At 25.3% G+C, this 18,848-nt stretch overlaps 1 protein-coding gene across 9 annotated transcripts in view; it reads right to left on the bottom strand.

The window, feature by feature from the left end:
• Positions 1 to 4,470: 4,470 nt before the first annotated feature.
• shi (dynamin-1 shibire) overlaps positions 4,471 to 18,848 on the bottom strand; it is a 34,079-nt gene continuing 19,701 nt past the window's right edge. For 2 of the 9 annotated variants that reach the window (XM_011502052.1, XM_011502057.1), the window contains 7 exons: positions 18,518 to 18,529; positions 17,109 to 17,315; positions 16,830 to 17,005; positions 16,721 to 16,726; positions 15,531 to 15,731; positions 11,955 to 12,056; positions 4,471 to 4,584 (listed from right to left, as the gene is read on the bottom strand). In XM_011502052.1, the coding sequence (XP_011500354.1) occupies positions 4,521 to 4,584; positions 11,955 to 12,056; positions 15,531 to 15,731; positions 16,721 to 16,726; positions 16,830 to 17,005; positions 17,109 to 17,315; positions 18,518 to 18,529 (768 nt within the window). In that variant the 3' untranslated portion in view covers positions 4,471 to 4,520. Of the gene's footprint in view, positions 4,585 to 11,954; positions 12,057 to 14,592; positions 14,878 to 15,530; positions 15,732 to 16,720; positions 16,727 to 16,829; positions 17,006 to 17,108; positions 17,316 to 18,517; positions 18,530 to 18,738; positions 18,748 to 18,848 lie in introns of those variants that run through there. The other 7 variants (XM_011502056.1, XM_011502058.1, XM_011502053.1 and 4 more) reach the window with 6 other exon arrangements.

Raw genomic sequence — 18,848 nt, 5'->3', positions numbered from 1 at the left:
TCTACAATGAAAGTTTACCAACACTATAAAATTCTATCATGGACTAAAATTCACAATTAAAAATTATTTTATTTTCCCAGCAGTACGAATGAAGAAAATGTTATCAAGTTAATATGTTTTTATTTATTTATTTATTTATTTATTCACGCATTCGATGCCTTTCTATGGGATTTAGCGTATTTTTACCGATGGAATTTTATTTCTTTAAAACTCAACGTTTTCATTGTTTTAAATTGGATTAAATATATTGAGCGTGTGACGTGATTTAATATTTAATTTTTCTCTACAAATTTACTTCAAATTTGCATTTTGTCCAATTAATCTTTCTAGCATTAATCATTCTCGTATTATTTTCGACGTTTCTTCGGAGATTTTAATGAAATCATTTTATGTCTTTATTAAGCGGGATTTTATATAAGAAATGAAAGTTGTCGTACGTATTTCATTTATTTTTATCGGAATTATTATTTGTATCTAAGCAATAAGCTTTTTTTATTCTCTTAAATCGTATCGAACGTAAGTTTTACATAAAAGTTTTAAACTTCTAAGCTTTTTTATAAAAAGAAAATTACGTTGACAGTTTAATTTTTATTTTATGGTACATAATAATTGTAAAATTCATAAAGTATTTTGTTTTTTTTCTTTTTCTTTTTTGTTTAAGCAAGATAGTTTTTTAATTTAAATGAGTTTAGCATTAAAAGTATAGAAATGTATTTCAAAATGTAACTTATTATGTTACGTTATTATCATTATCATTTGGTCTGAGTTATGTGAAAAACATTCAAATATTGCAATTTTATACGATTATTTCATTAAAATGTATTTTGCTTATCGTGTTTATTTCACTCGATAAAATGTATTGGATCATTAAACTTGTTAAGGATTATTCTACATGTATTTTACTTATGGGTAACGGAAAGTAATTTTCTTGGATATAAAAATACTTTCTCATTAATAATTATCATAATAACGTTTTCGTTTTTTGTGAATTTCAAATAGTAAATGACAAAACAAAGCACATGCTCGATGTATTAAAAATATTCTATTAATTTAATGGAGAAAATTTTATACTTAACTTATTAAATGAATGAACGATAGGGAGACGTTAAGTGAAATTCAATTCTTAAAATTCATTATTGAGTACAATCGAGCAACTAACAAATCCAACAATTAAATGATATTTGTCATTATATTGGCCTTCAATTCGACTTATTCTTAAATTGAAATTGATTTTGTTGTGAGATTAAAATTGCCATTCGACATATTTCGATAAGTATTTATGATTAAATAGGATATGGAATGAGAAATACGAAATATGGGTAATGACGGAAAATCAACTAGGATGAGAATATAAAAGGATACAACAAATTTTACATTAAATAACGCTTTATTTTGTTCATCGCAAATCTAGATACAAACTCAATCAGAGTTGCTTATTAAACATTAGATTAGCAAACGAACTTGTGTAAAAAAAAAAAAGTATTCATTTGCTTAAACAAATGTACCATACTCGTAATACTATTTTTATATATGTACAATTGTTAATCGAGTAATCTCGGCCCTTTGTGCCGCGTTTAACTTTTTAAATTGTGAGATTATTCCTTAACACTCCTCATTGATGAAACGCGTGTGCACGTTTTTCTATTGGCACAAGAATCTGCCTAATTCTAAACTTGTTGCTTACTTTTTGCTTTTTGTCAAAGAAGTAGTGCGCTCTCCTCTATATGGTTTTTGCTTTAAAATTTTTTCAAACAAATTCGAAAGAACAATGCTCTCTTATGAATGTATGTATAAATGATGTGTATATATACAGAGAGAGAGAGAGAGAGAGAGAGAGAGAGAGAGAAAGTAAAATAAATTACATGTGCAAATATACGTTGTAAATAATGTCCATATATTAACAAATATATTATTATATTATTATTACTATTACTATTATTATCATTTACTATATTCTACTATTGTTTGAGTCAATATACGGTCATATACAAGATGAATTCCTAGTTCAACTATAATTATTTTTCAATTTACATCTTCGTTTTTAAATTATTTTTGTATCTCATGAAGCGTATAAAATAACCAAAAAATAAATAAATAATTTATAGTGCAAATAAGTTCGATAAACAAATATTCTAGTTTTAAGTATTATATTATTATTATTATATATATATATATATATATATATATATATATATATATATATATTTGTAATTATAAGAAAATAAAAAAATGCTTTTCACACAATATACTAAATTATGGACAAAAAAGTAAATTATTTGCACTATATGACATTTAATTGTTTAATGAAATTATTCCAGATGCAAATCAAATACTCTTTGGCCTCGTCTTATTCGACAAAACATATCAGCCATGATCTACAGCATTTTTCTTTGTCAGTAAATTATATTGATTATGCATGGGTGGTATTGTTCTTTATACAAAAATTATTTTGACGTATTATATGTTAATTGATAATTGATTCAACATAAACTTGAAATGACTTTTCTTTACCAGAATTTACTTGTCTTATTAGCATGTAGTATAAATAATTTTGTAATTAAAATTTACTTTCAATATTACGATATTACGTATAACAGACTACATAAATTGTATATAAAAAGGAATCAATGCATATGAGTAAAAAAATGCCTGCTGGAAATCATTTATATCTACAATTCAAGAAGTCATGTATTTTACTTGAATTTTAATAAATTTCTAATTACTAATAGCGACGAACAGATGTAGTCGTACAAAATTTTTTCCTTTTTCTCGTTATGCTGAGCTATCAACGTAACCTTGTCACGATTGTCTTATTTATAATACTGACAAAATTACAATTATTATTTTAAACGATAAGACATTTCCTCGTAGAATATAATATCATACAAAAATTTCCCTAAAAACGCAATACAGATAAATTTTGAGTATTTTCATCACACACAGTTTAAAATATACATGCAACGCTCATATTGCACTAACTTGCTCATAAGGAATGTGGCATTGAACTAATTAAGTTCCTAAACGAATGAAAATAAAGAAAAGTGATTTAAAAACTTTATAAAGGAAGAAAACGAATAGAAAGTTTTAATTATAAACAGCCACACTGCTCGCCACTTGGATACCTTCCTGTTATCACAAACAGCTAGATTTCAAAATTTTTAATACTCGCAATTCAGAATTCTATTACTATACGATAATGAAAACAAATATTATTACAAAATCATTTCATAATGATCGCTTCGTCCATTTCACTCAAATCTTTTTTAATATTTTTCAATGATGCGCCAATAAACAAGAGGATTATTACTTTCGTCACTATTACAAAGAGTATCATTTTTCGTAAATATGGAAATCACACTTTGCTTTATACAAATGTGCAAATTGTAGCACGAAGGAGACACAATTATTGTTTCCTTATCATCTGTACACATTTATAATAAAAATATATTAGTTAAAGGCTTAAAAATCGTAAAAATAGAAGCGTCTAATAGAACATAGAAATTAATTGCTTTTCTTAAGACATAGTAAACATAAAACTTTTATTGTGATATACTAAAGAAAATTTCAGTACTCGATACAATACATAATTAAATTTAATCTATGTATTTTTTTGCTTTTTTGTTGTTGTTGTTGTTGTTGTTGTTTTTTTTTTGTCTTTACTATACTGATTTGAAGTAATTTCATTGATTATTTACATCTATTTCTTTGTCATAAATATTGTACACTTATTCTAATTTACCAATTTTTAGGCCTGTATTACAAAAATATATATACAATTTTAAACTTTTATAATAATGGCCGGCAAGTAGTTTAACTTTTATGATTATTATTAATCGCGACAATTGTACGTTTGATTTCCAATACTTATCAAAAAAACTTAAAAATCTGCGCCTATTCGATCAACAATTCCATATATTACAATATCTGTTATATGGACGTATGGCTATAATTTTATAACGAACTGTTTTATACAGAGAAGAATAGTTTTTTACAAAAATTCAACAAGAGATTGAAATAGTCTAATTTTGTCAACGCAAGTATATAAGTATATACAAATATACTGCACTTATCGAATTTTTGCAGATGAAAAATAACGGTATCGGTCTTAAATATATCATGGGTAAACATATATTAAAGATACCATAAATCAATAGCACATACATATATATATATATATATATATATATATATATATGTAAACAACAGATTTCAAAGCATTGATAATGTAGGTACTTTGCTAAACGTCTTTATTATTTTTATAAGGCCATATAAATTGTAAAATATTCTTCATTCATCGTCACCTCGAGAAATCATCGATTATTTCGACGAAAGCGGATTGGTAACGTCGGAATAATCATTATATCTCGTCGTATCAATGCCATTGAAAGGCCATTACTGGCTGTATGTATGTATTTCTCAGTTGACACAGCATCCAGCTGCTCGTACCCATCTATCTTCATCTCCACGGGTAATTGTAATTTTTATTCTGAAAAATCGTCCGTTCGAGTTCGCCGTTATAATCAGTTTAATCTTCCTGGTCCTGGTCGATCTGGGATTCGTGGTGGGACATTCGGTACGACACGCCTGTAAAAACATAAACTCGATATTATATCTTCGAAATAAATGAATTTTAATACAGTTTTATAAACGCCAACATTCATTAATTATCAATTATTGATGCGAAGATCAGTATTACGTAAAGGCTACCCTACCCATTAATAGAAGTTCTGTAACGAAGATGAGCATTGCGCAATTACGTTAAAATAAAGAGGAATTTTTAATTATCAGAACGTAAATTTGATGGAATTTTTATAATAAAATTCTCCGGTACTCGTCATATCGATTCAAATTTAATTTTCAATTTTATCTAATTTTAAGGAATCGATGACCCTGATATTCGCATATTTAAATCAAATTTAATGTATTATTATTGAGAAAATATGTTACATTTTTATTCAATGGAATAATTTATTAATTCAATATTTCCTCATATGTCTTGTATTACTTTTGCAAGAAATAACGTTATAGCATTGACTCCCGCATTGAGTAAACGAAAAAAACTTCATGAATACATAATCAAATATAAAAATGTAACGATATTCAACGTAATACTAAATATTTTTCATGAACAGGAAACATAAGTTTAAAAGAAGAGTAAACTAGAATAATAGATATTTAATTATATATTGCAAACAATGATATTGAATACTAAAACATGTAATAAAAATACTTCATACAATGTATCAAGTATAAAAATCAAACTGCGTATATTATTGTTATTAAAATATTAAAATTTAAATATTAAATAAAAATTTTTCACTTTCGTATATTCTACATTTTTTAATGTTGATAAAATATTCAAAATATGGACATTATATTACTTAACGTTTACATTAAATCGCCTTAACAAAACAAATAAATAAATAATTAAATAAAGATAAATAGATAAAGGCGGGGGACGTGATCATATGGAGCTTGAAATATCATCACGTGCACGTACATTAAATATTTTCTAATATAATAACTAACTACTTCTAATTAAAAATGAAAATAGGATTTACATTCAACAGTAAAGCAAATAATTTCTTATAAATTATTATAAATTAAATTTCTACAAAATTAAGTACATCGATATATAATATATTATTCTGTTACTCACTTTCCAACTCTGCAAAGGACTAATTTAACGCAAAAGTTTTAACAATAGTATTACAGTAAAACAGAAATAACTTTCAGATTTAATATTGTTTTTTTTAAAACATGCGTGTTAATAATAATAATAATAATAATAATAATAATAATAATAATAATAGTAGTAGTAGTAGTAGTAGTAGTAGTAATAGTACTAATAGTAATAGTAATAGCAATAATAGTAATAATGATAATATTAAATGGAGTAAACGAATAATCGATAAAAAAAGAAAAAGGAAATCAATTATAAACTATACGTTGTAAAAGAATTTCTATTATATAAATATAAAAGTATGATAAATCAAAAAAAATTTTTTATTATGGCTAAACTCTTTTAGTTAAACGTAAATCATATTGTATGTGAACAATTTTGAAGGATTTGGTCGGGAAACGAGCATTTTAGGCGCAAATAATAATGCAGAATACGAGCACACATTCCGCAACGTCAGTTTTGTTTTTCATTTTTTTCTTTCTTTTTTTTTTTTTAATTTCAACAAAAATTTCGATATTTTCCAACGAAAACTATTCAATTATAGATAATGTAATTATAGTCTATTCCGCGTTCATGAAAATTTAATATGTTATTTACATATATAAACAAGAATTAATAAATTGAAATAATGAAATTACAGCAAAAGTAGACTAATTGAAAAAATATCTACTTTACTATAAAAGTCTGAGCCACGTGAAAATTGTACAGTAGAGTGATTTTAACAAATTATTAGTGAATGTTTATTAATTGTTCGTTAGCTTTGTCAAATTTTAATTGAATAATTTGTAATTAAAAAAGGATCGAATAAAGATAAAATTATGGTTTTTGTGCGGAAATGCGTACCCGCTGATCCGACCAATATTCCATTACTTTTGTCATTAATCTTATTCATTCATATAATCTATGATAACATGTTACTCCCTATATACACATTTATATTGCAATAAACAGTGTTTGCACGTGGTAAGTGTATTATGTAATTGTATCGCATACACATTGCCATTATATATGCTTACAACGTCAAAGCGATACTCCTCCCTCGTTAATTGATTTTGTTTAATAACCTTTTTTCTTTCTTTTCTTTCTTTCTTTCTTTTTTTTTTTTTTTTTTTTTAATTTATTATTTTTTTTTTTTTTTTTTTTTTTTTGCTACATTGATAGTAACTCTGAACATTCATTCGAATCAATGTCTTTTTCTAGACTATATAATGTAAGATAATCGATATCAATCGATACATTCGTTTCCAAATTAAATCTTTATATGCACATCTCAAGGCGAATTAAAAAAAAAAATCATCCTTAAATTAAATATGCTATTTACGTAATTTGGAAAACATCGCGATAAAAATGATTGCAATGTCCACGTATTATATTCTTTGTACAAATAGTCGTAATATATTTCTTAAAATTAACGCGTTAATCGTAAAAAAAAGGGGGGGGGGAGAAAAAAAGAGCATTTAACTAGATCAAAGAAAACGTAAATTCTATTTGTTCTGGAATTGAGCGCTAATTGACAGAAAAAGAAGAGAAAAGGTTTTGATCCGAGTATGTGGAAGATGACGACGAGCAACCCAATTTGCAATGAAATAATTGGAACGAATTATGTTTAATAATGAATTACAGAGTTACTTCAACGGCAATGAGATTATTAAAGTGATGGGGGTCAGAGAGCAGGCGTTCACTTTCTATTGGCGAAACCGAAGTTTTGATAATCGCCTCGAAAATTGTTATTTATGTCATTTTATCATATTTATCATTTAATTTTTAAACTTGTTAATTGCTTATAATAATGAGCTTAAAGTAATCATCGCAAACATTCGACTTTGTATAATCGATTACACTTATTCAACGTGTGTTGTTATATAATAAATGTAAGCATCATTGCTAGGATCCTCGTACAATAAGGCTTTTTAGATGGAAGCATATAATATTAACTTGTTCGCACATCTTTTAAATATTCATGATCATTTAATATACTTTTCCTTCCTTTCATTTTAATTTTCGTCAAATATAATGTCGGTTATCTTATATTTTCAAAGTGGCCTGTGGTTTTCTGTAGCCTTTTCACTTTTCCTTTAATAATCTTATATCACTTATTATTATATAATATCTTATAATAATTTTCATTCGTTTTATTTATTTTTCTAATTTGTAAATTGTTAATTCGTGATAAGTGCTTTGACAGACGTTATGACATGGTGCAATTTCATAATAATGTGAACATTATCTTATGTACCCATTTATCATTAAAATTATATCGAACGATCAAATACATAAATCTGATGGACAACGAACACGTAAAATAACGAATAATTTATGCTTATCGATTTGCATTGGAAATGATTTGATGTATTATCAAGTATAATACACATATAATATTGCCAATGTTAAATAATGTTTTTGGAAAAATTTTAACTGTCAACAATTCAACGAACGTTTAAAGCGTGAATTATATTACTGATTTTACTTTACTGATTCCCTTGCGAAATTCCACAACTTCAAAACAAAAAAATAGTAATTTACTTCATCGATTCAATTTATTTATTACGGTAATCGCAACTACCATCTAAATTTCACAAAATCACTACGTCTTTAATTTAATTGTGATACTGACATATCACTGACATAATTTAACACTATATATTCTACATATCACATCCTATGTCCGAGCACGTATTTTTATTTTTATATTTCGTATTCACTTTTAGCAATTTATTACTTTTTCTGTATGGCTATAGACTTTATCTAGAACAGTTTAAAAATTAAAAGAATTTTAGAACGATGTAACAATAATCAATGTATATTAGTCGTATGACTAGCGTAAATAGCGTCAAAAAACAGAGATTATTAATTATTTCTCTTCTCCAATGTACCTTATTATGTCGGCTAAAAGTGGCGAGAAAAATAGCAATAACTATTGTTACATATGACATATGACATACGACACTTTACAGCTTTACACATTCGATTCGTTTCCATTAAACGCACTTACAAAATGCATGAAATATAGTACATGCACCTTATGGTATAATTTATATCGAATTTGATATTTTTCCATCCACTCCGTGCATAAAAGCCCATCAATTCATATGTATTTGTATATATATATATATATATATATATATATATATATATATATATATATCGATTTCTTATATAATGCAGTTTTATAATTTTAAAATTTGCTCTTTCATTTTTCTATAATAATATACTTTGTCATAATGTAGACAAAACATTTTTAGAGCACGAAACGTCATAGAGAATTTACGTATAACTTTCAAAACAGCATGACATTTCTTTCTGTAGTCTATTACTTCTAGGCATACACAACAAACACACATAAATGCGCATGCACGAACATCACACAAATACACGCTCTCTCACTTGCTTTCTCGTTTTTTTTTTTTAGTTTTTTTTTTATTATTATTTTTTTTTTTTATTTTATACGCTCTTAACATACACATCGTATCGAGCTCTTTTGAAATATCATCGATGAGCGATATAAACACAATATTAAACATATACAATTCGAGATTGAGATGCAAAGAGAAAAACTTTCTAACCGAAAGAATTAAGCTATGTAAATTAGATTGAATAAAAATTAGAAATAGTATACGTACTTATAATTGTAGCAGCATAGTAAAATTAATACAAAAATGTATTCAAGAGAATGTAAATATTTGTACAGATAATTGAAAAATATTGATGTTCGCATTAATTGTTTCATGCGTTTATTAAATGTTATTACTTGCGTATTTTTGGATCCATCTAAGCGAAACAAGATAAAAGTAATTTAAAAGAATTTCGAACCCGATTAATTAATATTAAATAAAAATTACAAAATATAAACTCATTATTGTTTATCGAATAATTAGTACCCATTAAGCATTGTTATTGATAGAATATTGAAAAAATTTATATTACAATAATGTTGAAGACATAATATAAATATTAATTCGATATTCATTTTTAATTTTAATTTTATACATATATATATATATATATATAATGATAATAATAATTTATAAACAATCCGTACATATTATCTTATTTATGAATGATTTAATAGTTCGAAACCGTTAAGTAATTAACACTTAGCGTAAACTATATAGACTTTGGCTTTAAAATAAACTTTGATAGCCAATAACGTATACAGAAAGAATAATTAATATAATGACAATTTAAAATCAAATCTCCGTAGAAAATTTTTCTCATGCAGCAAGACTGTGTAATAAATATAAGTTATATAATTATATTTATAAATTGAAATGATTGAGTTCGCGCAAATAAATTACAATAATGTCATGTAATATATCATGTATATCAATGTATATATGCATATATTATAATTCGTAAATTATTTTGATATTTCACGTACGACACATCTATACATACGCATATGTCTGTTTGTGTGCGCGTGTGCACCTATGGGATGCAAGTGTATGTGTAGGGTGTGTGTGTGTGTGTGGCCAGGAAAGGTTAATCGTTATAATAGTTATTTCAGAAGGCAAGCATTTTCGGCACGGTATTTGCCAATATTTATTTTCTCCCAGCCCAACATAGATGTCTATCATCGACCCGCGATATTTTCACTATTATTATTATTCTTGTTGTTGTTTATGGCAACAGAATCCTGCAATATTAAGAGCGCGCGCGCAGCTTATAGAATTAAGCGTAAGACCGTTATACACCGTTAGCCTTCTAAGCTTATTAACTTCATTTTCTTCGCTTTATTTTTTCTCTCCGTCTTATTTAATTCAATATGAAGATTAGAATACAGGCCGTATATGAGGAATGAGCTTTACGTAATTCTTTACCCAAACTTCGATTAATGACGATAATGATTACCTACATGCATTGCCCGAGATAATACATTATGAATTAGAGTATGAACAAAATGAAGAAAAGAAAAAAAAAATATATATATTTGCAAAAGTCATTACATTTATTCGTTCGAAGACATGTAATGTGATGGATTTTTAATATTACGACTTCACTCTGTATTTTAGGCTCCTGGATAATTTAATACTAGCCACATGTTAGTTTATGTGTCTCTGCTAAATACATACGCAAATATGAACTGTTTATAAACATGATTTCTTCATGATTATAAATTATGAGATTCGATAACATTAATTTAATAAAATGCAAATTCTATCGATTAACGTGTATTATATGTCAATTTTTAAAGCATTCGTTTTATCATCGAACAAAATTGCTATGAAATAAAAATATTATAAAAGCTCTTAACTATAATAATACATAGTATCATTATGATAATAGTTATATTAATAATAATAGTAATAACGTAAGCGAAATAGGAAATTATTATTAGAAAACAGTATTACGATTTATCAACCATGATAAACTTAATTTTTTTTAATTATAGGAATTATACGAGTCAATAATTTATTAATTTTCACGTTCTTACTTAATCAAACCGTCAATTGGCATTAAACAACATTAAAAGTAATAATGCTATATTTTTTTTTTTTTTTTTTTTTTTTTTTTTTTTTTTTGCAACGAAAGTAATAATATTGCAAACAAATAAGCATAAAAATAATATTGGACGCAATTACATAACGAGAAAGTTTTGCAAGCATAAGATTTAGTTTTAAGTTAATATTTTAGTTAATATTTTTTTTTTTAATGAAATGTTAACGAGGTTCATTTTCACTGAAAATTATTTTAATATTTAGGCTTTTTTTATGCGTTATCGCTTGGCAATTTCTCTTTAACAAATTAATTACGAAAGTTTTACACTTTTTTTCACACTGTATGAAACGAATAACAAAATGTAAAAGAATAAATAAAAAAATCTATGCTCACTATTTACGAATTAAATTGAATAAAATACGGAAAAGTTTTATTTATCATAAGTATCGTTTGAACAATTAGTTAAAAAAATAACAAAAGCAAAATTTTCTTTCACTTATTATAATTAATATACTGTAATACAAATCAATAGTATTAAATGCAACATTATTATTTCTATTAATTAACTATCATTTTAATATATATATATATATTTGATATGTTACTTAATCGGTAACTCAGATTTCCAAGTTTCCTTAAAAATGTGTCAAGCATTTCCTTTATTAATTTTCATTCTCTTTTTTTTTTTTTATATTTATATAACATTTGTTAGTATTTCTTCGACTGTTCTATTTGTCGAATGTGCTGTTCTGTTAATATCTACTATGAACCAAGAGAGAAAGTAAGAAGGACATAGAGCAAGTGATTATTGGAAGTAAAGAATTAAAAGCATTACAACTTCGTCTTGAAAGCGTCCATTAGCTCGTCCACAGCGGCATTAGCGGCGGCCTGCGTTGCTGCCTGAGTGACCTTTTTCTGAAGACCTGCGACCTTGCGACTAAACATACGTACACGTTTTTCGTAACTACAAACTCATGCTACTAGACATTTACTTCCCGTATCGTCGATCTCTGTTATTTTAATCTTGTTTGTGATTTATAAAGTTAATCAATGCAACCAAGTAATTTCTTTTGAGTTAGCAATTTATATTTACATTATTGCAACCCTAAGTTCCTTAAATTAATGAATATACAAATATCGATATGTATGAAAATGCTCTTCCTTTTGTCATTTATGTTTTTAAAATTTTAATATAGACGATAAATAATTTAATATTATTTAACAAGAAATATAAAATAATCTTCTTTTATAATTGAATTAAAATCAAGGCGATCAATAAAATTATAGACAAAACAGATCGTCAAACCGGTTTCAAATATCTTAAAACGAACGACCTTCAATGTTAAATTAATATCTAACAATAAGAAACAATATATTAGCATTGATTCATAAATTTTCTCAATCAGAACTGCGAGCTTTATATTTTTAATTTTAATCAAAGAAACTTGGGGCACATGCACTTTATTATAATAACAATACACAACATTAGTTGGCATTTATTAAATAACAAATAGTTTCGTTCCAGCAGATTTATTTAAGATTGTTTGATTACTGTAAAGAATAAAATGAAATCTTATTAAAACATGAATTTATAAAACTTGCAAAATTTTAATTAATTCTTAGTCAATTCGATTGACAATTAAATTTTTATCCATTTGACAAAATTAACTCAATTACGTTTTACTACGCATTTTTTTTTACGCATAAATTAATAATTTACACAATTATTTGAAAATAAAATACAACTATTTACACTCGTAAATTGACTTAATTCTTTAAAGTACATCTACGTTATCATTTGAATAATACATTATTTTATGTTTACATATCTATGATATACGTATTTTTAGAATATCAATATTACAAATATTAAACACAAGTTTTATAAATAAATATGTAAGTCTATTTTTTTTTTTTTTTTTTTTTTTTTTTTTTTTTTAATCAAACAATCTTAAAACTATTGCATAATTTACCAGTTAGATTAAATATAATTTAATAATCGAGTATATATAAATGCAAATAAGAAAGTTGCCAGTTCTTATGATTTTAAAATTTGTAAATTTTTCTTAAATTATTGTAAAAATGGCGGACGACATAATAATAAAAAATAAATAAATAAAATCTTAACATATATAAATGTATAAGTTTTTGAAAAGTCTGTGAAATTTATTGGTTAATTATTGTAGAGCATTTTTTTTTTATGAATATAAATTAACATTTTTAATTATTTTCATCCTATCAATTTATTAAACATTTTATATATTTTATTATTATAAAATAAACCCTTTAACTTTCGACTATATTCACAATTGTCAAAAATAAATATTTTTTATTCCCGCGATATATATTTATATAGAATCTGAGTAGTTTATAATTAAATACAAACCAATTTCATGGCTATTTTTAAGTTATTAATATATTAATAATAAATTTATACTTTTGTAGTTTTATTGGATTACATTTTGACTTTTTCCGATTTTTAATAAAAATATGCAGGCACCGACATGTCTTTCCTTTTCGCTCTTTTAATATATTGTTTCATTGTTTAATTCGGATTTTCTGAATCGATGTAATTATAAAGAAGCATTATTTAAATAAAACAAAAGATAGAGACATACAAAAATACTGAAAACATATCATTCTATAATTATTGAACTTTATGATTATCTATTATTTAATTAATTACCTATTAATTAATTTAACCGATTGAATAATAAATGAGTACTCGCTTATTACCGTTACAATGATCTGTAAGATCCGATACATTTTTTTTTTTTTTTTTTTTTACAACAATTAGTAAAGAAATTTTCGAAATATTTATTACCTAATGAAATGTCATGCTGTTAGAAAGTATGAAATCTGTATTAATTATACAAGCTTAAAATAATCTATAATTATTCATTACCAATTATGAACATTATATCATTTACAATTTCAAGTACTATCTATGATCATATTACTGGCAATATTTTCCCCTTAAAGTATATTAAAAAAGAAAGTAAAAATAAAAACAAAATAAATAAAGCAGTCTTTTTTTTTTTTATACTTTAGTTTTTTCAAAAGAACAAAGAAATGTACTGCATCCGTTGATCAAACTTGAAAAATCATCAAACATATTTTCTATAATAATGTCAATAATAAAAAATTATTATTTCATCCCTCCTATTACTAGAGAACGATACCATCGCAGATATGCAGACAGGGGTGTGCAAATTGATGAATGAAATGTAAATAAATGATATAATTTTAATCTAGAAAAATTGACTTTATTAAATGTTTATCTCTTCTTCATAATAATTAAAGCTAAATGAAATTTAACCCAAGACAGCTAATAATTTTAGGAAAAAAAAAAAAAAAATTTAAATAAGAATATTGGTCATTTTTTAAAAGTACAATATTTGGACCACAATAATTAGTAAGTTCAATTGATATTTTTATCATTGTATATTTTACACATAATAAAAATATAAATTAATGCTAATTTAATTTGCATGTATTCGAGCAATCGTTTCTATTGCACACCCCAAATTAACAATGATGCCATGATTATTTTTTATTTATTATATTGTATACGGATAAAAATACCAGTTCCACCGAAATAGGTATGCATCAGTTAATTTATTTTCTCAGCTAGATGTAACGTATATACATAAACACATATATGGATACACATATTATATGTATGTATATCGGTATATCTGTATATGTGTAGATATTAGTAACAATTAGGTGTTAGTGCGTAGACTTATTGTCGGCGCCTGCAATAAAAAGTAAAGTTAGCACCAAACCTTAATTATATAAGGAACTCAAATATTAATAAAAGATCTAAGCGAAGTAAATGTAATTTTTCTCTTAGTTACTTTCATAATTCCAACTAATTAATGATATTTTATATTTTTTATGTATTTTAATTTTGACAAATAAATGGAAAAGTAGTATGCAATTATAAAAACTTGTGATTAGCCATTATTTTCTTAAAATTAACAATGTAATACGATAAATTAAAATTTCACTTTTACTAATTTCAATTCAATTTCATTTAATAGAATGATTAATTAAAATATTTATTTGATAGACAAAAAGAATTTTTACATCAAATTATTAGCAAATATATTCAAATATTTATATCCACTAATGCTTATATTATAATGGGAATTCTAAGAAAAGATGTTCGAACTCTAAAAAATTAGAAGAAAAAAGAAACAAACAAACAAACAAACAAACAAACAAAAATATGAACGCGTTAATATGTCGATCAACGAGTATGCATAACATCATAATAAGAACGTTTGTAATAATTTTAAGAAAATAATAGTTTATTAGTAAATATTAAAAATATCAATCAATAAATATCCGATTAAAAAAAAAAAAAAAAAGAAAAAAAAACTGAATAACATATACAATGACTTACGAAGGTATTAGCGGAGATGGTAAGAAACCGCCACCAGAGTTAGTTCGGGCTGGGGGTGGACCACCGGGTCCTGGTCTATTAGGTATAGCCGGAGCTGGTCTGCCACCTACTGGCAATGGTGGTGGTGCCCTGGTACTTGCAGGTGGTGGTGCTACATTTCTGGGACGTCCTCCAGGACCGCCTGGTGATGGTGGTGAAAGCCTGACGATAAAAACGATATAAATACGAAGGCTATCATATTCGATCATATTCGATCGAGATGAAGGGCAAAACGAGATTTATTATTTTATTTATAACGAACTATATTTATAAGATCCTAAAAAGCAGTTCTAGTGTAATTCGAGAAATTTGTATCTGTATACTTGTTACTTGAGCTTCCAATCATATTTTCAATTATTGAAAATCGTATTTGATGATTTTAAACTATTTTAAGCATGAAATTCACAGTTTGTCTTTTATGTTAGTCACTTAGCTGAAATATTAAATATTATATTAAGCGATGGGGCTTCATTATAAAATATGCTCCATCTAATTTAAGAAGTATACAAAATATGCAGCAGAATCATAAGAATTTTAAGAAATACAATACAGACTATTACTTATAAAAGTATTTATGGCGAAAATTACAATACTACATTCTAAATTAATTTAATATTACGCAATTTACAATTTTTTTGAAAACTTTAATTATCCATTTAATTATAATTTGTAAGAACAAAAAGATATTCGTTTTTTAGCCATTTAATATATGTTTTGGATTAAGATTCAAGAGTTGAAAGGCTAAAATTGTGCATAAATATTTTGTTTGGCACGTAAATTACAAAAATATTATTTTTACTTTTATAAATATTCCTTCTGTAATAGCAATAAAATAATTTAAATTAAAATAATTAAACACGAGCAATTGCAAGAGTTGTATTTAAAATATTTATTTTACTTTCTTATGTATACATAAATGATATATTATAACATTTTCACATAAATAAGAGAACTTATTTAAATTACTCTATACGACAAGTATGCATAATATACATATAATTATAAGAATTTATACAAGTAAAATAAATAAATAAATATATATATATATATATATATATATATATATATATGTATATAAGAATTACCATGCGTTAAACAAAATCTTTATGACAAATGCGACGGATGAATTGAAAAATAAAAGAAAATCTTACCCAAGACTGTAACCATTGCAGAGTTAAGCAGAGAGTAAGAAAGAAAGTTGCAAATAGTAAATTAGTTAAAATTAAAAAATATTTTTATTTATACAAAGTAATGTTTCACCTTGGATTTTCACCCGAGGCCAACCAATCGTTCTTTACAGGAGGAGGTACCGGCGTCGTCACCGTAGCCATAGAAACATCCCCAATTATTCGAAGTGCTTCCTTACAAGCGTGATACATACGAAGCATTTCCTCTCGTTTTTGGGCCTCTTCTGGCGATTCTTCCATCATAGATGACTATGAAATTCAACATTTAGAATGTTCAGTATATTGTTTCTCGCATATTAATTATATTAAGCTGTAACAAAGTGTATCGGGGGAAAGGAAATGTTAAAATTACCTGATCACCGCTTGCATACAAGTGTGCCAAAAGTTCACCATTTATAAAGTCTTTGGCATTATTTATGATCAAATGCATAATTGTTTTGGGCACGAGATCTCGAGTAGTTTTTGTAACAATTTTCATATAAGAATCAACTAAATTCCTAATCGTCTCGACTTGACGTTCCAACTGGGGATCCATTGATGATTGAGCTTCATTGCCACCCTAATTTCATAGAAAATTATCGATTTAATATTCAATATTTTTTGTCCGATGTGTAAGATGCGATGGGTTAAGTAGGCATGAAATTCATTACAAATACTGTAGGACTATATAAGGAGATCTAATATATGATAATTGACACATTGGAGTTAAAACTATCAGTGCTCTACAATTTCTCGTGATCCTAAACTTAAATGTGCACGTTACAATACGTATTTATTTATAGAACAAAAATATCGTGCTATCAACAGATTTTATATTTCAACAATCATAAAGGAGTTATTGAATTAAAATCTGAAGATTTTATTAATAAATTAAAATATTCTAATTAATCTATAAAAATATACATCCCTCATAAATTCATAATACTTGCATTTTTAATTACTTGTTATTTTTAGTTAATATATTATAAACAATTATATGAGCAATATCTTATAATTGCTTAAAATTACGTATTATATTTATTGAAATAAAATTCAAAAATATATTAAAAGAAGTATAACAAAATTCCTCATATATCAATATAAATATTATATTACAACTTTATAATATATTTACAATATTGTGACAAATGAAAGTTAACTCATTATAAATTACAAGATAATGAATGGTAGAAAGCTTTTATATAAAATACGTAATTCTATATCAGTATAAATTGAAGATATTGTTATTTGACTCATATAAGTGTGTATAACGATATAAAATTAATTGTAGATGGAAAATACACCTTTCTTCCAAAATAGTGGGTTAATATTTATATAAATATAAGTTGAAAAGAAAAATTAATAACTACGAAAATACGACCATTTTTAAATGGCATATTTTTTACATAAAATTGTAATAATAGTAACGTATTATATGAGCATGCAATGTCGTCTGCGTTATACAATGATCTTTAAATTCATTCTAATTGACTGATTGAACGAACGGTTTGGTGTCAGTAGCTTAAACATTAACATCTCTTTAAAAATAAAACAAATCACTCAGTGTACGTAAAACAAGTAAAACTAGCAATAATTAATAAAAATGATAAAAATAGCACAGATATACAATCGATAAAATAACAAAACAATTTTATGTTCTATATCGTTTCTTATAGGAGATTGTAGTTGTATAAAATATGCAGTGCAAAGAAAGATCGAATTGTTCATTGTAATGTGTACTACGTTCTGGAATTATTTTTAAAACTTCCGAGCTGTACAAACCTCATAGCCTTCCTTTAGATGACACGATTTCAGGAAAGAATAAATTTAATATTAACATATTTTTACATGATTATATAAATTTGTGTTAAATTCTTATAAATAATAGTTATTGTTATCTACAGATTTTAATTTATATTTGTTAGATAAAACCATCACTCGATTATTATATAATATTTTTTGTTCAAATCCATAATTAAAATTCTAATTACTTTTAAACTCACCAGTAGATCCTAAAAAAAAAAAATAAATAAATAAAAAATACAAATAAAATTGAATTTACCAAATGAATATGTATACGTATAAATAACTTTATTATTTCACTATTCTCATA

This window comes from Ceratosolen solmsi, unplaced genomic scaffold (genome assembly GCF_000503995.2).
Source record: "Ceratosolen solmsi marchali unplaced genomic scaffold, CerSol_1.0 scaffold43, whole genome shotgun sequence".
NCBI lineage: Eukaryota > Metazoa > Arthropoda > Insecta > Hymenoptera > Agaonidae > Ceratosolen > Ceratosolen solmsi.
The sequence above is the reverse complement of the archived record's forward strand: the minus strand, read 5'-3'. Positions and strand labels throughout refer to the sequence as shown.